This window comes from Hemiscyllium ocellatum, chromosome 25 (genome assembly GCF_020745735.1).
Source record: "Hemiscyllium ocellatum isolate sHemOce1 chromosome 25, sHemOce1.pat.X.cur, whole genome shotgun sequence".
Taxonomy (NCBI): domain Eukaryota; kingdom Metazoa; phylum Chordata; class Chondrichthyes; order Orectolobiformes; family Hemiscylliidae; genus Hemiscyllium; species Hemiscyllium ocellatum.
Genome location: NC_083425.1, coordinates 53,954,742 through 53,975,340, shown reverse-complemented (window position 1 = coordinate 53,975,340; position 20,599 = coordinate 53,954,742). Strand labels below are relative to the sequence as shown.

Below are 20,599 nucleotides of genomic sequence, written 5' to 3'. Positions count from 1 at the left end.
GGCTATGTTGTCCAGGGATGTGCAGGCTAGGTGGGTTAGCCTTGGAAATGCAAGGATAGACTGGGTCTGGGTGGGATGCCCTTTGGAAGGTAAATGTGGACTTGATGGGCCGAATGGCCTGCTTCCACACTGTAGGGATTCTATCCTCAATCCCACCTTTTGCTGGAACTGTGAGATGCCCGAATCAAAGAATCAATTGCCAATGCTCAATGTTCCCGATTAGTTCCTGATGCCAGTGGTGATGATATCAACTTGAGGGCAATGACCTCTGGCTGAGCAGAAGATCCTTTGCCAAGATGAAATCATGCAGTTTCTTCTAGTTGTCTCTTATATGTGATACTTGTGCAATATATTTCTATGTCAATTATGAATTTCTGTGTCAATATTTAAAATGAAAATTGTGCATGTGGTTGTAATTACAGTCTCTTGCCATTGGTGGCAGTGTCATGCCAACTGCCCAGCTTGTAGTGCAGAGATATTCTATTGTCTAAACAACTTAGTTTGTCAAAATATGCTTTCTATAAATAATGAGACAATGACGAATTTGATTGAATTACAAACATGCAGGTTTTCAGTTCTCCTAGCATCTGGCACCCCTTCACCTAGAGGTTATATTTGGTTTCCATTGTATTTGGATAGACCTGTACAGGGGAATAAGGTAGATAGGCCTCATCTATAAAAGGATTTGATGTGCCTTTTATTGCTGTTGAAGAGATTTCCAAACATCAACAATTTACAACTGTGAGGTAAAATGGATGAGTTGTAGAGATTAACGATCATTTTCCACAAATTTATTTCTGGTCTCACCTACTTGGAGTATCTACAGGAGTTCAATTCACTGGTGTCACAAATAGCAAACTAATTCTATTAGACTCACTTTTTATCTGACAGGCAGATCTTGGGCTTTTGACCATTGCTATGAAGTAGTGCGAAAACCAGAGCACATGACCACTACAACAGGGCCCTCTGTCTGCCCTTAGCTTGGCTGTCATCAAAGGTATTACAGTCTAGATTAGAGTGGTGCTGGAAAAGCACAGCAGGTCAGGCAGCATCCGAGGGGCAGGAAAATCAACGATTCAGGCAAAAGCCCTTCGTCAGGAAGGACTCTGATCTCCAGCATCTGCAGTCCTTACTTTCACCTACTTGCTCAAAGGTATTACAGTCAGCCCGTGTTCTCTTGGTTTTGAGGGTTTTTAAATTCATGAACTGGGATCTGTGTGTCACTGGCCAGCCCAGCATTTATTGCCTATCCCTAATTGCCCAGAGGGTAGTTAAGAATCAAAAACATTGCTGTGAGTCTTCATCTCTACAACTCATCCATTTTACCTCACAACTGTAAATTGTTGTTGTTTGGAAATCCCTTTCACAGCAATAAAAGGCACATCAAATCCTTTTATAGATGAGGCCTATCTACCTTACTCCCCTGTAGGCTAGAACAGGCAAAGATGGCAGATTTGCTTCCCTTAAGGACATTATTGGACCAGATCGGTTTTCCTGACAATCGACAATGGTTCATGGTTGTCATTAGACCTTTAATTCTAGGTTCTTTGTTGAATTCTAATTCCGTCATCCACCATTGTGGGATTTGAATCTAGATCCTCAGAACAGTAGCTGAGTTTCTGGAATACTATTCTAGCGATAATACCATAAGAAATTGCCTCCTCTAACAGTTGGTGATGGAGGTTGGAGAGAGTTCCACTCTCTGCTTGTCCTAAGCCTCACTTTTCATAGAATCCCTACAGTATGGAAGCAAGCTATTTGGCCCATCGAGCCCATACTGACCCTCCAAAGAGTATCCCACCGAGACTCACTCTTCAACCCTATCCCAGTAACCTTGCATTTCCCATGACTAATCCGCCTAGCCTGCACGTCATTGGAGACTATTGGGCAATTTTGTATAACCAACCCACTTGATCCACACATCATTGGACTGTGGGACACAATCAAAGCACTTGGAGGAAACCCACGCAGACATTGGGAGGATATGTAAACTCCACACAGACAGGTGCCTGAGGGTGGAATCGAACCCGAGGCCCTGGTCCTGTGAGGCAGCAATGATAACCACTGAGCCACTGCGCCATCCTTTCTTGCTGTTAAAAGGTAGCCTCAAGAAGGAGGGAGGTGATTGATGGCAGTATGTTCATCCAACCAATCTCCTTTACTTGGCAGCTTTACAAGGACCAGGAGATTGTGTTTCTCTTTCTAGTGAACTGAATATTTTTGTTTTGTTTTCACTTCAGCCAAAGTGAATGGAAGAAATACATAATAGAAGGAGCATTTGTAAAACTCCCATAAGATCCTTTGCTTTTCCCTTCTCTCATTGTTCCATTTTGCTGCTCTTTCAGAGATTGAGACGGGACTTAAACAACGACCAAGGGAAACTGCAGAAGATGAACCAGGACATGAAGAGGACTGAGGACAGCTGCAAACCACTGGAGCTCAACTTCCAGGAGTACTGTCCTGACATCAAGAAACAGCAGGCCGAGGTGCAGAAGCTGAACAAACGCTTTCAGAATGCAAGCGATCAGCTCGACCTGAGGTACGCTGTCCTCTGTTTTACAATTGGCTGGTGGAATGTCAACATGGCTGACAAAACTAGCAAATCATTTCTCATCTGTAATTGAGAAAGTGGGGGGTGAGCTGCCTTCTTGAACTGTTGAAGTCCATGTGCAGTAGGTTGACCCACAATGCCCTGAGGCAGGGAATTCCAGGATTCTGACCCAGTGACAGTGAAGGGACGGTGGTATGTTTCCAGGTCAGGATGGTGAGTGACTTGGATGGGAACTTGTACGTGGTGGTGCTGCCAGGTATCAGATGCCCTTGTCCTTCTAGATGGAAGTTGTCATAGTTTTGGAAGGCACTGTCTAAGGAGCCTTGGCAAGTTGCTGCAGTGAATGATCACTTGTCCTGACCCAACAGTTTGATTTGCAATGTCTCGCCCCGTGAAACTTGACACACAAATCCCGTTGCCGCTCCCTCTTCGTGTGGACTTCTCCCACCAACTTGTATGTTGCCCTTCATTCGCTAATGGGTCAGAAGGAAACATTGCCCTGTTGGTGTTGTGGGCTTTGGGTAGGCACTGCTGGTATCCAACCACCATGCCCCACCCAATCGACTCACCTGATTTTCTGGATGGGTTCTGAAGATGAGTAGCTCAAGGTGGGCACTTTTTGAACTCAGTTCTTACACTTACACAGTCCAGAGTAAAACTGAGTCTCATTCATAGTGATTGTGAAAATTAACATAAAGTGTTATAAAAACCCATCTGGTTCATTAATGTCCTTCAGGGATGGATATCTGCCATCTTTACCTGGTCTGGCTTACATGTGACTCCAGACCCACAGCAATGTAGTTGATTCTTAGCTTCCTTCTGAAATGGCTGAGCAAGGCACTCAGTCCAAGGGCAATTAATCTGTCCATTTTGTGCACAGCAAGATCCCACATGTGGATAATTTGTGCTTGGGTCACGGGTGAGATCCTGGAAGTTCCTGGAATAAGGCTGAAACCTTATTTAAGAAGAGCTGCAAAGAAAAACCGGGAACTATAGACCAGTAAGCTTAACATCTGCGATAGGTAAGTTACTTGAGAAGATTCTGAGAGATGAGATATACATGCATCTGGTAAGACAGGGTTTGATTAGGAGTGGTCAGCATTGGTTTGTGAGTGGTAGATCATGCTTCACAAATCTGTTTGAGTTCTTTGATGAAGTGACCAGGAAGTTTGCTGAGTGCAGAGGAGTAGACGTAGTCTATATGGATTTCAATAAGGCCTTTAATAAGGTTCCACATGGTAGGCTGCTCTGGAAGGTTAGATTGCATGGAATACAGGGAAGCTTGCAAATTGGATGTACAATTGGCCTGATGCTGGAAGCAGAGGGTAATAGTGGAAGGATGCTGTCAACTGTGGATTGCCTCAGGGGTCGGTGCTGGGCCCATTGCTGTTTGATATCTATATCAATGATTTGGATGAGAATGCACAATGGATGAATAGCAGATGACACTAAAATAGGCGGTATCATGGACAGGGAGGAAGTTTATCAGAAATTGCAGCAAGGTCTTGATCAGCTGGGGAAGCAGGCCGAGAAATGGCAAATGGAGTTTCATATAGATAAGCTTGGATTCTGGTAAGTCAAATCAAGGTAGGAATTGCATGGTGAATGTTGGGACCTTAAGGAGTGTAGTGGAACAGAGGGACCTTGGAGATCAGGTGCACAGTGCTCTGAAAGTGGAGTCACAGGTAGACAGGGCAGTGAAAATGGCTTTTGACACTGGCCTTCATCAGTCAGGGCATTGAATATAGACATTGGGAAATTATCTTGCAGTTGGTGAGGTTGCAGTTGGAGTATTATGTTCAGTATTGGTCACCTTAATATGGAAAGGATTTAAACTGGAAAGAGTGCAGAAGAAATTTACAAGGATGTTGCCAGGACTCAGCGGTCTGATTATAGGGAGAGGTTGGACAAGCAAGCACATTTTTCTTTAGACCAAATGAGAATGAGGGGGGAGGGATCTTATAGAAGTGTATAACAACGTGAGAGGCATGGATAGGGTGAATGCACTCAGTCTTTTTTCCCAGGGTTGGGGAATCAAGGACTAAAGTTTAAGGTTAGAGGGGAAAGAATAAAAGGGAACCTAAGGGTAACTTGTATACACAGATGGTGGTACGCATATGGAATGAGCTGCCAACAGAAGTGGTTGCGGTGGGTACATTAACAACATTTAAAAGGTATTTGAGCAAATGCATGGACAGGAATCTGACACCTCCCTCCCCTTCCTGGATCTGACACTACTCTCCCCTTCCTGGATCTCTCCATCTCCACTAATGACGACGACTTGACACTGACATTTTTTACAAACCCACCGACTCCCACAGCTACCTGGATTATGCCTTTTCCCACCCTATCTCTTGCAAAAATGCCATCCTGTATTCCCAATTCCTCCGCTTATGCTGTATCTGCTCCCAGGACAACCAGTTCCACCACAGAACACACCAGATGGCCTCCTTCTTTAGAGACCGCAATTTCCCTTCCCATGTGGTTTAGATTAGATTAGATTATTTACAGTGTGGAAACAGGCCCTTCGGCCCAACAAGTCCACACCGACCCGCCGAAGCGTAACCCACCCATATCCCTACATTTACCCCTTTTACCTAACACTACGGGCAATTTAGCATGGCCAATTCACCTGACCCGCACATCTTTGGACTGTGGGAGGAAACCGGAGCACCCGGAGGAAACCCACGCAGACACGGGGAGAACGTGCAAACTCCACACAGTCAGTCGCCTGAGTCGGGAACTGAACCCGGGTCTCAGGCGCTGTGAGGCAGCAGTGCTAACCACTGTGCCACCGTGCCGCCCATCAAAGATGCCCTCCAACGCATCTCGTCCACATCCCGCACCTCTGCCCTCAGACCCCACCCCTCCAACTGTAACAAGGACAGAACGCCCCTGGTGCTCACCTTCCACTCTACCAACCTTCGCATAAACCAAATCATCCGCCGACATTTCAGCCAACTCCAAAAAGACCTCACCACCAGAGATATATTTTCCAGCCCACCCCTTTCCGCCTTCCGCAAAGACCGTTCCCTCCATGACTACCTGGTCAGGTCCATGCCCCCCTACAACCCACCCTCCCATCCTGGCACCTTCCCCTGCCACCGCAGGAACTGTAAAACCTGCGCCCACACCTCCTCCCTCACCTCTATCCAAGGCCCTAAAGGTGCCTTCCACATCCATCAAAGTTTTACCTGCACATCCACCAATATCATTTATTGTATCCGTTGCTCCCCAATGCGGTCTCCTCTACATTGGGGAGACTGGGCGCCTCCTAACAGACGCTTTAGGGAACATCTCCGGGACACCCGCACCAATCAACCACACCGCCCTGTAGCCTAACCTTTCAACTCCCCCTCCCACTCTGCCGAGGACATAGAGGTCCTGGGCCTCCTTCACCGCCGCTCCCTCACCACCAGACGCCTGGAGGAAGAACGCCTCATCTTCCGCCTTGGAACACTTCAACCCCAGGGCATCAATGTGGACTTCACCAGTTTCCTCATTTCCCCTTCCCCCACCTCACCCTAGTTTCAAACTTCCAGCTCAGCACTGTCCCCATGACTTGTCCGGACTTGTCCTACCTGCCTATCTCCTTTTCCCCCTATCCACTCCACCCTCTCCTCCCTGATCTATCACCTTCATCCTCTCCCCCACTCACCCATTGTACTCTATGCTACTTTCTCCCCACCCCCACCCCCCTCTAGCTTATCTCTCCACGCTTCAGGCTCACTGCCTTTATTCCTGATAAAGGGCTTTTGCCCGAAACGTCGATTTCGCTGCTCCTTGGATGCTGCCTGAACTGCAGTGCTTTTCCAGCACCACTGATCCAGAATCTTAGAAGGATATCGGCCAAGTGCAGGGAAATGGGGTTAGTGTGGATGGACATTTTGTTTGGCACGGAAAAGACCTATCTCAGTCTATAGGACTCTACGACTTTATGAGGGACAAACAGTAGTTGTTTCAGGTACTGGCCCGGGCACAGATCACAGATCAGGAAGGCCTTCACCACCCCCATCCCCACCCACCACAGCCCTCACCCCACCCCTCACCCCCCCCCCCAACACCCTCCCCTCCACCCCACCACCCGTCCTGCCAAAAATAGTGATCTAGTAGATCTTATGCATCCACTTGAGAGAATGGGAAGCCATTGGGTCATACAATGCAGAAAGGGCCCTTCAGCCCATAGAGTCTGCATTGACAATAACCACCACTAAATACACACTAATCCCAATTTCCTGCATTTGGTCCATATCCTTGAATATTAATAAAGCCTCAGTTCAATGGATGATCTGAAAGATGATGCTTTAGACAAGACAGCACTCCCTCTGTGCTGCACCAGCCTGCATTTTGTTTTCAAGTCTTTGGCTGTGGGAAGGGCATCTTAAATTTCTGCCTTGGTGACAAGGATTCCACCACTGAATGAGTCAGGACTATGTCATGGGGAGGAAGCAGATGGAGAACAAACACCTGGAACTGTCCACATCAAGCTGCACTGAGACAAGAATCTTGGATTGATTTTCTAACGCTGTGCTCCGTCATTGCTATTCTTCCTTCCCTTGCTCCATCTACTCACACTGTGCTTTAATTCTTTCTAGAGAGGACATGCTTCAGAATGCTGACATGTCATACCAGCGTTATAAAACTGCTCATAAAGATCTCAATGCCTGGATGAATAATCTTCCTAACAATGAGGTGAAGCCTACAGCCAGCCTAAATGAAGTCAATGCCAAACTGGAAGCTCAGAAGGTGGGTGCTTTCTAAACGTACAAATTGTTCCACGCTGCATTTTTCTCCGTCCATGTGTTTGTACTCTGCGGCCGTCCATTTCACATTTTCCAGGAGTTTTGACCATCAAAGTTTGATGGGTTCAGACACTGGAGTACTCCTTCTGCTGGTTAATACACTCAGAGAGTTCAGGTGGGACTTGACTCTTTGCGTACTGCTGTTTCCCAATCTATCCTCTCATTTGCCCCACAGCCTTCTCTGTGCAGTATAGAAGCCTCATAGTGTAGTTAGAGGCCATTCGGCCTGTCAAGTCTGCACCAACCCTCTGAAGACCATCCCACCCAGACCCAACACTTATAACCCTGCATTTCCCATAGCTAATCCACCTAGCCTGCACATCCTTGTTTACCACAAAGCAATTGAGCATTGCCAATCCACCCTAACCTGCACATCTTTGGACTGTGGGAGGAAACCCAAGCACACATGGGAAGAATATGTAAACTCCACCCAGACAGTTGCCTCTGGGTCCCTAGCGCTGTGAGGCAGTAGTATTAACCACTGAGTTACCATGCTGACCTAGCAAACATCTTGGGAGATGGAGGAAGAGTCAAAGTGACGAACGAGAGAGATGAAAACCAAAGTAGGAGGAAGGGGGGAATGAATGGAAGGTGAAGATTTCCAAAGGGAGATAAAAACGGGAGAAACCCAATCTGGCACAGAGGGGCCAGAAACATTGCAACTGGCACCCAAATTATGCTAGGCCATAAGCCTCCCCACCCAGTGGGTAATGCACACCTCACTGGGTCACACTGATAGTCAGGACACCAAATGGTTGCAAGGCCTCAGAATGTATTGGAGTTAGTGCTCCACACGACATAAATGGAGAGTGCAATTAACCACTGAGCCAGTAAATAATACACCGCGTCTCATTGAGTTGTCTCCATCTGTTTCCTCACAGAAAGTGGTGAACGACATCAAAAAGAAGGAATTGGAAAAGGACGCCCTCATCAATCTGTCTGATGACCTCCAGGCAGCCTTGAAGGTTGGTGCTGATTTCAATTTCTGGGGCTATCCTTGGTACCAGTTGTAGCCTTGCCTTTCATTGATGTAAAAATAAAATTACAAAGCCACATCAATAATAGGTTTAAAAAGGAAACAACTTGCCTTTATATACTGCCTTTCACAAACTCAGGACTGTCCAAAGAGTCTGTCAGAGATATTCCGACTCAAAAATAAATGGCTCTTGAACCAAAGATATTAGATGGTAACAGTATCTCATTGTGATGGATAAGATCTATATCTAGCGAAAGGAGAGGGGCCACACTTTAAAATTACAGATGTTAACCAAGATAGCTACCTGATGAAGGAGCAGCACTCCAAAAGCTTGTACTTCCAAATAAATCTGTTGGACCATAATCTGGTGTTGTGTGATTTTTAACTTGGTCCATTTCTGGGGATAGATTGGCCACCAATATCCAGTGTTAACCCACCAACTCCCACAGCTACCTGGACTAGGCATCCTCGCACCCTACGTCCTGTAAAGACTCCATTCCATTCTCTCAGTCTCTGTTGCATATGTTCCAATGATGTCAACTTCGACAAGGCAGCCTCCAAAATGGCCACCTTCTTCCTCAACTAAGGATTCCCCAGCACCATTGTCAACAGGGCCTTCAAACGGGACCAACCAGTCTCCTGCACTTTGCCCCTCACCCCCTCTCTTACATCCCGCAAAAGCGATAGGGCCCCCCATATCCTTACCCACCATCCCACCAATATCTACATCCAGAAGGTCAGCAGCTGCCATTTCGGCCACGTCCAGCCAGATGCCACCACCAGGCACATATGTCCCTCCCCTTCCTGGTCCACCTTCCACAGGGACTATTCCCTCCGGGACACCCTGGTCCACTCTTCCTTCACTCCCACACCCCTGTACAGCCCCATCGCATTTTCTCCTGCAATCACCGAAGATGAAACACTTGTCGATTTACCTCATCCCTCCTCAGTATTCAAGGGCCCAAACATCGCTTCCAAATGAAGCAGCACGCTTCCTGCACTGCACATAATCCAGTCAACTGCATTTGCTGCTCACAATGTAGTCTCCTCGACACTGAGGAAATGAAGCATAGACTGGGTGACCACTTCACAGAAAATCTATATTCTGCCTGAAAAAGAGACCCTGAGCTTCTAGTTTCCTGCCACTTTAACACACCATCCTGTACCCTGGCCAACATCTCTGTCTCAGGCTTGCTGCAGTGCTCCAGCGAAGCTCTGCGCAATCTGGAAGAACAACACCTCATTTCCCATTTGGGGATCCTGCAGCATTTTGGACTCAATATCAAGTTCAATAATTTGAAGGTCTGAACTCTCCCAGGTCCTGGGGTAAGGGATCCCCACCAGGCCTTGTTATCACATAGTCTGCCATTATACACTACTTATTGTTAGCTGCTAGCATCAACAGCTTCCAGCCAGATCATTATCCATGCCTTTGTCAGTCCAGCTGTTCTTCTCTCTCTTTGGGCTCTAACCCCACCTATTGTTTATTCCTTTCCCCCTCCCCTTGCCCTATCTTCTGCATTAGAAACAGACATTTTCCCTGGCTACCATCAGTTCTGAGGAAGGGTCACCAGAAACGTTAACTCTGATTTCTCTTCCCAGATGCTGCCAGACCTGCTGAGCTTTTCCAGCAACTTCTGTTTTTGTTACGGGATAATTCGCCATAGCTGGATGTAGGTTTGCTCGCTGAGGTGGAAGGTTCGGAGGTTCACTGAAGGTGTGACTTAGTATGGTGGCGAAATGTCTGAAAATGAACCTTCCAGCTCAGTGAACAAACCTACACCCAGAACCTCAACCTCAGCTACAAATCTTCTCAAAGCTCGCTGATTCTCCATAGCGTCCAGGCCAATACGGATCCCTCAAACAGCACCATTAAGCTGAATTATCCAATCACATTGATTATCACATTAATGTTTCTGTGAGCCTGCTGTACACAAAATGGCTGCTGCATTTCCTAAATAAGTGACTACATTTCAAAGTTTTTTTTTAATGGCTCTTCAGTGATTTGCTGAGGTTATGAAAGGCATTGTATAAACACATGTGTGTGTCAGGAAACCTTTGCTAATGTTGGCTGGTGAAGAATCAAAAGTCAATTTTGTCAAAGTGATTGGAGCTTTGCTTTTTATCATTGAACCCTCATGAATGCTCAATCATCTCAGTAAATAAGACCTTACTAAGAGAAAAGCAATGAAAATATTAAGAACCTTTTAGCTGAGTGGTATTGATTACATAATCAATAATCAGATTTGTATGAAATTCAATTAAATAGGAAGTCAGAGAGCAAAGAATTCCAAATTTCTGCTGTTAACTGTAAACTCAAGCACCATGGATTCTTTTTTATTGTCTCCTCAATGTGACTCCAGTTCTTCCCCCAAGGCATTCATTCTGACATTCATTCCCAAATTTGGTTTGGCCTGGATCGTCCCGTTCAGTGCTAACACCCACCAAAGTCGGTTGTCAAGGGAATGAGGCTCTCTCTGGGCTCATTTAATGCAGTGTTTATGCACAGGCCAGAGATTCTTTTCCCACAATGCAACTGTGGAAGCTTGGGCTTTCAGGATTCAAGCAGTTCAATGGAGTCCAGGTGTGGATCAGCCATGAACTAACAGACATGCTCCACGGGGCATGGATTGACCTCTTACTGTCTGAATTGGACACCCTTCCCACCCCAGCAATGTTCCCTTAGTAGGACAGTTCAAACCATTGCTGTTGCTATATCCACCAGTGAGTCTGATCTGTACTCCATTTACCTCATCTCACTTGACATACAGATGCTAGGTTTAGAAAGTTTCCATCATCCTCAAGGGAATCTTTTGGTCAGCCAAAGGCCCTACCTCCCAGAGTGGAGGGTGGACCAGGACATTAGGACATTATAGACCCCCTTCCCAGCCAGTGTAACTTGAAGAAGTAATGTTTCTCTCATTTTTAAAGAATTACGAAACTAACAACGACAAATATCGAGCCTCACTGGACCCTGCCACTGGCGCATCTAATGTGAAAAAGCTGAGGACCCAGACTCTGCAAGACAGCATCAATGAACAGGTAAGAGCAATAGGTATGGTACAAATCACTTAGTAGAGACTGTCACCAATACATGTTGTGTTTCTCTTCTTTCTCAGTCATTTGCTTTACTCCCCTCCTGAAGGTGGCAACCTTGCTGGAGTACACCTGTGGGCAAAGCCAGTGAACATAAGTGAAAGGTTGAGTTATAGAGCATAGAGTCAGACAGCATGGACCCTTTAGTCCAACTTATCCATGCTGACCAGACATCTCAATGTGATCTTGTTCCATTTGCTAGCATTTGGCCCATACCCCTCTAAACCTTTTCTATTCTTGTACCCATCCAAACGTCTTTTAAATGTTGTAATTGTACCAGTCTCCAGCACTTCCATTGATATCTCGATCCATATATGCACCAGCCTCTGTGTGGAAAAAGTTGCCCCTCGGATCCCTTTTAAATCATTCCCTTCTCAACTTAAACCTATGGCTTCTAGTTTTAAACTCCCCTACCCTGGGGAAAAGAACTTGGCTATTCACCTTGTCATTGCCCCTCAAGATTTTATACACCCTATAAGGTCACCTCCCAGCCTCCTACGTTCCAGGAAAAAACAAGGTCCTAGCCTCTCTTTATAATACAAACTTTCCAGGCTTGGTGACATCCTTGTGAATTTTTTTCTGAACCCTTTCCAGTTTAACACCAACCTCCCTTTGACACGGTGATCAGAATTGTATGCAATATTCTAACAGTGGCCTAACCAATGTCACGTACAGGTAAATCCTATACTCACTGACTGATTAAGGTAAGCGTACCAAACTCTTCCTTCATCACCCTGTCTACCTGTGATGCCACTTTCAAGGAACTATGTACCTGCACCACTAAGTCACTAATAAAACCCATAAGAAATTCAGAAGGAACTATTTGTATCCAGAAAGTTGTTAAAACTTTAAACTCGCTACCCCATAACTCAATTTAAAGGAGAATAGATTAAAAAAATCTTTCATTTATATAGCCCGATTCAAAAGCTGCTGAATATCCCAAAGACTCGTCATGCAGGAGATGTGGCAGCTAACTTGAGATCTCAGGAGCGCTCTTAATCACATCATAAAGCAAGTAGCAAGTGCTTGACAGTACAATTATGAGCTCAGTCTAGTCAGTTTTGCATCAGGCGTGGATATTTGTCAAGTCTTTATGAAGGATCATCACTGTAAATAAGGAGGCACTGTTTTCACAAGCTCAGCAGTCATAACTGGCAGACATTGATTTTGAAATAATCATCAGAAAAACCAGAGGAAAAATAGAGGATTATTTTTATGCGGTGATTTGTTCTGGTCTGGAATATGTTGTCTGAAATGGCAGTGGAAAAGCCTTCAATGTTACGTTTCGAAGGGGAATTGGAGGAATACTCAAAAGTGAGGAACTAGGAGGCTGCTATAGGAAAGGTATTACTCAATCAAAGAAGGTTCAGCAAAGTTTTTTATTCATTTCAGGGATCTGGGCCAGTATTTATTTGCTGTCCGTAGTTGCCCCTTGAGAAGGTGAGCTGCCTTCTTGAAACGCTGCAGTCCACCGGCTGTGGGTTGACCCACAATGCCATTAGGGAGAGAATTCCAGGATTTTGACCCAACAATAGTGAAGGAAAGATGACACATTTCCAAGTCAGAATAGTGAGTGGCTTGGAGGGGAACTTGAAGGTGGTGATGTTCTGATGTACCTGCATGTATTTACCAGAACTGCAGGGTTTGAGTTCCAAGAAGAGGCTGGGTAGGCTGGGACCTCTCACTGGAGCGTAGGAGGGTGGGGGGGGTCCAAATAGAGGTTTACAAAATCAGGAGTGGCGTGGGTAAGGTAAATAGACCAGGTGTTTACCCCAGGGTGGGGTGGGGGAGGGGTGGTGGGGTTCAAAACTAGATGCCATAGGTTTAAGGCGAGATGAGAAAGATTTATAAGGGGCAACTTTTTCACACAGATGGTGATTCATATGTGGAATGTACTTCCAGATGAGGTGGTAGAGACACACACAGTTATAACATTTAAAAGACGTTTGGACATGAATAGGAATGGGTTAGAGAGACATGGGCCAAACACAGGCAAGTGGGATGAATTTAGATTGGGATACAGGGTCGGCTTCAATGAGTTGGGCTGCATAGTTTGTTTCCATGCTGTTAGACTCTATGAAAGACCAGGACAATTGACCTAATTGGCCTTTCAAAGATCCTGCACAGAAAAAATGGATTGAATGTCCTGTGACTGCAAAGTTCCTCCTCTCTCTCTATCTCTCTCTCTCTCTCTCCCCCTCCCTCCCTCCCCCCACATCCCCCACTCCCCATCCCTCGCCCATGGCACATTCCCAGCTGCAGATTCCAGTGAACTCTCACAGCTCCGCAATATAATGTTCTTCTTTTGCAGGAGAAGGACGCAGTTAAACGGTTTGCTGAAGTCTCCTCATGCAATGACCAACTGCTCAATCAGCTGGACTTTGTGGCGAAGGTTAAGCAAAAGGTAATGTCACTCACCCCAGCCCTGGGGTTTTACATCCAAGACATTGACATTCTCACAGACTCTCCTCACTATAGACTGACTTCACGCAGTTCTGGGATGGTGCCGACAGTAGTTTGCCCATTCCCGGCTGACATTCCATAGCCAGCTACATGGAGGCAAATGACCCCTTCGGAATATCTTAGTCCTCTGCAACGAAAAGACTTCTTTCATATAGCGACTGCTCTGGCCTCAGAGTTTGAAGTGCAGTTTCTGTTGTAATGTGGGAAACATTGCAGCCAATGTCTGCACAGCAAGATCCCACAAATCCTGAAGCAATAGTGATCTGTTGGAGCAATATTGATGATTGAGGGATGCGTATTGCCTAGAGTTACACCAGGGAGCATCACTGCCCCTCCCCACATTCTCCCCCACTCTCCTGTCAGATTATGGGATCTTTTCCACCTCCCTGAGCTGGTAGATAGGGCCTAGGATTAGCGACAAAGTCATGAGGGGTGCAGACAAACTCAATGAAAAGAAATCACCCTCACTGGCAGAAGGATTGATGACCTTTCTGAGTAAGGGTCACTCAACTCGAAACATTAACTCTGATTTCTCTCCACAGATGCTGCCAGACCTGCTGAGCTTTTCTGGCAATTTCTGTTTTTGTTTCTGATTTAGAGCATCCGCAGTTCCTTCAGTTTTTATTTAATTATCACATCTTGCCATATCTTCCACAGGGAATTACATCGATAAGTGATTTGTGAGTGGGACAACTCCACTTTGTAGAAGTTGCCGTGGAAACCTGACACTTAATATGTGGGCACTTTCACAAAGGGCCACTGCAGAGCAATGAGAACGTGACTGATGAACACCTCACAAACATACACCAGGACAGGACAGAATTCTGATAACAGGTTGTTTGACCTAAAACCTTAACCCTGTTTCTATCTCCACAGATGCTGCCTAACCTGCTGTGTATTTCCAGCTGCATCTGGTTTTATTTCCCTTATTTGGCTTTGGCAAAGCGCAGCAGGTCAGGAAGCATCCAAGGAACAGGAAAATCGACGTTTCGGGCAGGAGCCCTTCATCATTCCTGATTCTCCTGCTCCTCAGATGCTGCCTGACCTACTGTGCTTTTCCAGCACCGCTCCAATCTTGACTGTGATCTCTAGCATCTGCAGTCCTCACTTTCACCTTATTGTCCTAGTACTAAGTGGGTTCTTCACTGAATGTGAGGTTTCTTATTGAGTGTCAACATTACAGATGAATGTCACAGAATCATAGAATCCCTACATTGTGGAAGCAGGCCATTTGGCCCATTGAGTCCACACTGACCCTCTGAAGGACATCCCACCCAAACCCACCCCCCCACCCTACCCTATCCCTGCAACCCTGCATTTTCCACAGTTAACCCACCTAGCCTCCATATCTCTGAACACTATGGGGAAATGGACAATCCACCTAACCTGCACAACTTTGGACTGTGGGAGGAAACCGGAGCACCCAGAGAAAACCCACGCAGCCACGGGGAGAGTGTGCAAACGCCACACAGGCAGTCACCTGAAGGTGGAATCAATCATAGGTCCCTGGCGCTATAAGGCGGCAGTCCTAACCATGAAGCCATTGTGCTGTCAGGTTTAATGTGATGCACTGAAGCATCATAGGGCAGCACAGTTGCTCAGTGGTTGGCACTGCTGCCTCACAGCGCCAGGGAACTGAGTTCAATTCTAGCCTCAGGCGACTGGATGGAGTTTGCAGACTCTCCCCGTGGCTGCATGGGTTTCTTCTGGGTGCTCCGGTTTCCTCCCACAGTCCAAGGATATGCAGGTTAGTTGGACTGGCCATCTTAAATTATCCATAGAGTCTCAGAATGTGTAAGTTAAGTGGATTAGCCATGGGAAATGCAGGGTTTACAGAGTTGGTGGAGGGTTATGCCTAGATGGGATGCTTTCTGAAGGGTTGATGCAGACTCGATGGGCTGAATGGCCTGCTTTCACACAGTGGGGATTCTATGATTCTGTGAGGTAAACACATGAGGGAGAAGAGACTGGAAGGGTAGGCTGAGATGAATTGAAGTGGGAGGAGGTTTGCACTAGTATAGACCATGTGGGCCAAATGGACTGTTTCTGCAACATCACACGTTCTGTGTACAGTACGAATCAAAGTTCTGAAACCTCTTATTCTTTTTTCTCCCAAGCAACAAGAAAGTCCAGTGAACGAAGTGATCTCGCAAACGAACGTGCAGTCACAAAACACGCTGTTCGCTCGGAAAGGCCCTGAACTGGAAAGCCAGGTTAAAGAAGAACAGAAGAAGACCAAGTTAATGGAAGCTACTCTAGAGGAGCATAGCAAACGACTTAGTCTTCTAAGGGCACAAAGGCCTGTGGACAGAACAGAAGAGAAAGAGGTAGTGGAGTATTACAGGGATCCCAAGGTTGAAGACAACCTTACTGCCTTGCGGAACAAAATCCATGAATTGAGGAGACACAGGCAGGGAACGGAGGGTGACATCAAGTCAACAAAGGAGAAAATCAATCAATTAGAAGATGAGGTAAGGAATGCCAAAACTGGCCAGGTCATCAAAGAGGTGAAAAAAGTTGAGAGGAACCCTGCACTGGATGTTGAAGCTGAAAATCTACGCAGTGAGATCGACACCCTGAGAAGAGAAAGGCAAATCACCATTGGCGACTGGGATCGACTGACCAGAGAGGTCACCATCCTTGAGCAGAAACCAGTCAATGTCAAAGAAAAGCTGGTCACTGTGGAAAAGGTCAAGGTGGAAAAGGACCCGGTCATGCTGAAGGCTTCGCGAAGTCTCCAAAATGAGATTGAAGATGAGAATCTGAAACGGCAGTCCTTGATTGAGAAAATTCGGCTCATAAGAACACAAATCGAGACTCTGGAGAAGAAATCGGGGAAGACTGACCCCAAGGTCATGATCAAGGAGATCAAGAAGGTGGAAACAGATCCACAACTGGAGAAAGATTTGGCCAAACTGCGAAACCTTTACGAGGATGAAAGTCAGAGTAATAGTGAACTAGAGAAAGAGCTGAGTGATCTGCAGAGGAAATACAGAATCATCGCTGACAAGAAACCCAAAGTGGAAATGAAAGAGATAGTCCGTGAGAATTTCTGTGTCCTTCCGGAGACGGAGCAAGAGATAACAAAGTTAAAGAAGGAAATTCGAGAAACTGCAAAGAGGAGGGGAGATGTGGAGATGGAGATCACCATCGCACAGGGAGATCTGGAAGTCCTCAAGGATAGGAAACCTCAAATCCAGTACAAAGACATCACCCAAGAGATTGTGAAGCTTCAGAAGAGCCCAGAAATGCTCAAAGAAATAGATCAGCTCAAACGTCAGCTGCCTCAAATGGATGATGACTACAGTGACTTGCAAGGCAAGATCAAGAGGTTGAAGGCTGAAAGAGATGAATGGCGGAAGGAGAAGTCTAAGATTGAGACCAAGGTGGTGACCAAGGAAGTCACAAAATATGAAGACGATCCGATTCTGGAGAAGGAGATGGTTCGTCTCCGGAATATCGTTCGTGAAGAATCAGAGAAACGCCGGAATTTCGAATCACTGGTCTTTGACCTGCAGAATCTGTATTCACAGCTGGAGAGGCAGAAACCAGAAGAGAAAGTTGTTGTTAAGGAAATGGTGCGTTTGGAGAAGGATCCCAAACTCACCGTGGAACACAATAACCTGGGCAAAACCTTGGATGAGGAACGCCGACAGAGGCGTGAGCTCGAGAGAGAGGTTCAGCACCTAAAGGCACTAGTGGAGGAAAAAGAGGCAGAGCTGAACCTGGAGGAAGAAAAGGGTGTCCGGCAGAAAGTGGAGAGCGAAGCCACGCACATCAGGAACAGAATAGCTGAATTGGAATCTAACCCTCCGCCGATGGAGGAGAAGATCGTCACTGAAGAAGTCCTTAAAGTGGAAAAGGACCCATTGTTGGAGAAACTAGCCGGGAGCCTACGTCAGCAGCTGGACCAGGAAAGAAATAAAGCAGCGAACCTGAACAAAGAGATTAGAAAAGCGCAACTCCAACTGGAGGTTTTGCACAAGGAGAAATCTAAGGAGAAGCTGATCTGCAGAGAGGTGATCCGGATCGAGAAAGATAAGGCTTTGGAGCAAGAACGAGCCCGAACTCGAGACTTGTACAACAAAGAGAAGAACGCCAGGCTGGATTTGGAGGAGGAAATAAGACGGATTAGAGACCGGCAGGAGAAATTGGAAGACTTGATGGCATCGCGGTCACGTGTGGAATCTGAGCTGAAGCAGACCAGGGAGGCTGCACTCCGCGAGAGGGCCACCCTGGAGGAAAACCTGAAGAATCTCGAGACAGACAGGCAGCAGAAGATCCTGGTGCACGATGAGGAATTCAAACGCCTGAGCCAGTATCATGAGAAAACGAAGCAGAAGAAACATGAGCTGGATGCTAAGCTGAGCTGGATCAAGAGAGAGATCATCAAGGAGAAGGACAAAATCCATGAGAAGGACTACACCATCCGAGATCTTGAGTCGCAGATCAACAGGGAAGAGGCTCGTCACCAAGACTTGAAGATGAGAGAAACCAACCTGTCGACAAAGATATCCATTGTGGATCCAGTTACTGGGGAGGATTTGTCGCCCTATGAAGCTTACAAACGGAATATAATCGACAGGGCACAGTACATCCACCTCCAGGAGTTGGAATGCGACTGGGAAGAGGTTTCCACTCACGGACCATCAAGTGAAACCAGTGTACTTCGAGACAAGAAGAGCGGCAAGAAATATTCCATTGAGGCTGCCCTGAAGGACAGGAGGATCACTAGAGAGGAGCTCCAACGTTACAGGGAGGGAAAGCTTCCGATATCAGAGTTTGCTTTGCTCGTGGCAGGTGAAGAGAAGCCAACTGCATTGAAGATAGGCTCACTGAATTCGGCACTACCAATCAGTCCTACGTATCAAACATCAAACTATTCCAGCCCAGGTTACACCACTTACAGAACACATACTGACAGGGATCAGCTCCCCATTGCTGGAATCTATGATAACACCACTGGCTCACGGCTGTCCATCACAAACGCCATGAACAGGCAGCTACTGGATCCTATCACTGCTCAGAGGCTGCTGGAAGCACAGGCAGCTACAGGAGGGATTATCGATGTGGGGACCAGGGAGAGGCACTCGGTCCACAAGGCCATAGAGAGGAACCTTGTGAACAAAACCCAACAGAAACGGCTAGCAAATGCGCAAAAGGCCTTCACTGGCTTCGAAGACCCTGTCACCAAAGAACGACTTTCTGTGGGGCTGGCTGTCCAGAAGGGTTGGATACCCACAGACAGTGCCCAGCAGTATCTGGAGGCCCAGTACCTCACCGGTGGCCTGGTGGACCCCAACCATTCAGGCCGTGTGTCCCTCACAGAGGCTCTGAAGACCCAAATGATCGACAGTAACATCGCCCGGATACTGCAGGATGAATCCAACTATCCCAAGAATCTCACTGACCCGATTACGAAGGAGCAAGTCCATTACAAAGAGCTAATGAGTCGCTGTCAGAGAGATGAACTCTCTGGCCACCTGCTTCTCCCGGTCAACTCAGAGCCTGGTCAACAGTCCAACTATCAATCAATAAGCCCCTTTGACAACAGATCCCATTATTCAACATATTACAATGCATACTAATCACTGCCTGTTGATGCCACTGAGTGTTATTCTTGTGTCTCCAATAATTTGTAGGCCTAACTTCCTGTTAGTTACTCAATGTATTGTAGTTCTAGATCTCCTTGCATACTTTCCCATGGGATTTAAGGCTATCCTACTCAAATCTTGTTTATGTTTATATTTAACATAAATATAGATGTAGACTATAGGGGGAATGTTAATGCTCTGTTATTTTCTCTTTGCTGCAATACATTTCTTTATTAAATACACAGAGATCTGTAAGGTGCCGGATGTGAATGATTATGTCCTAAGATGTTCATTTTAATATGACACAATTGTTTTAATAAACAAGCATGTGATTAAGATAGCTAAGTCTTGTGTTCGTTCAGAAATTGGATACGAATTCCCTTCTGTTTTGGGGACAAGTAAAAAGGTCAAAGGTAATCTTTGTGCCTATGGCATTTCATGAAAGGGCCAAAGGTCGTTTACCTGGGATGTCACTGAGGGAATTGGCCAATTCTGTGTTTAAACCTAACTGATACCCTGCCCGGTTGCAAACAAGATTAAATTAATCAAGTCTGAGGAAGGGTCACTTGACCTGAAATGCTAACTCTGATTTCTCTCCACAAATGCTGCCAGACCTGCTGAGTTTTTCCAGCAATTTCTGTTTTTGTTTCAATAAACCTTTTGTTTAAGAACGCTGTTGAAAGAAAGAAAGATTTTGTTCTCATTCACATATTTCAGAAATATCTAATAACCTTGAAAAATAAATTGCTGATATGTTGCTAAATATGGCAGCTATTTGATCCAAGACAAAGCCTGACAAAGTGGGCCAAGATGAATAAACTGACAGACTGCAGGAAGAGAGGAGGCATGGTCCCAGTGTTCTTGTCTCACTCTGGAAACTGTTCCAAATAATGGAGGCAGTATCATTTCCAAGGACTGAGTAGGATAGAATCCTTTCAGTATGGAAGCAGGCCATTCAGCCCATCAAGTCCACACCAATCCTCCGAAGAGCATCTATTTCCCCCTACCCTATCCCTGTAACCCTGCGTTTCCCATAGATAATCCACCTGACGTACACATCCCTGGATACTATGGGCAATTTAGCACAGGCAATCCACCTAACCTGTACATCTTTCAA

General features: G+C 46.2%; 1 protein-coding gene across 1 annotated transcript in view; it reads left to right on the top strand.

The window, feature by feature from the left end:
- The window catches only part of evpla (envoplakin a), an 80,048-nt gene extending 60,226 nt beyond the window's left edge, over positions 1-19,822 (top strand). The window contains exons 17-22 of the mRNA XM_060844363.1: positions 2,346-2,539; positions 7,147-7,297; positions 8,235-8,318; positions 11,261-11,371; positions 13,737-13,829; positions 16,006-19,822. Coding sequence (XP_060700346.1) covers positions 2,346-2,539; positions 7,147-7,297; positions 8,235-8,318; positions 11,261-11,371; positions 13,737-13,829; positions 16,006-19,476 — 4,104 coding nt within the window. The 3' untranslated portion in view covers positions 19,477-19,822. The remainder of the gene's footprint in view (positions 1-2,345; positions 2,540-7,146; positions 7,298-8,234; positions 8,319-11,260; positions 11,372-13,736; positions 13,830-16,005) is intronic.
- Positions 19,823-20,599: the final 777 nt, after the last annotated feature.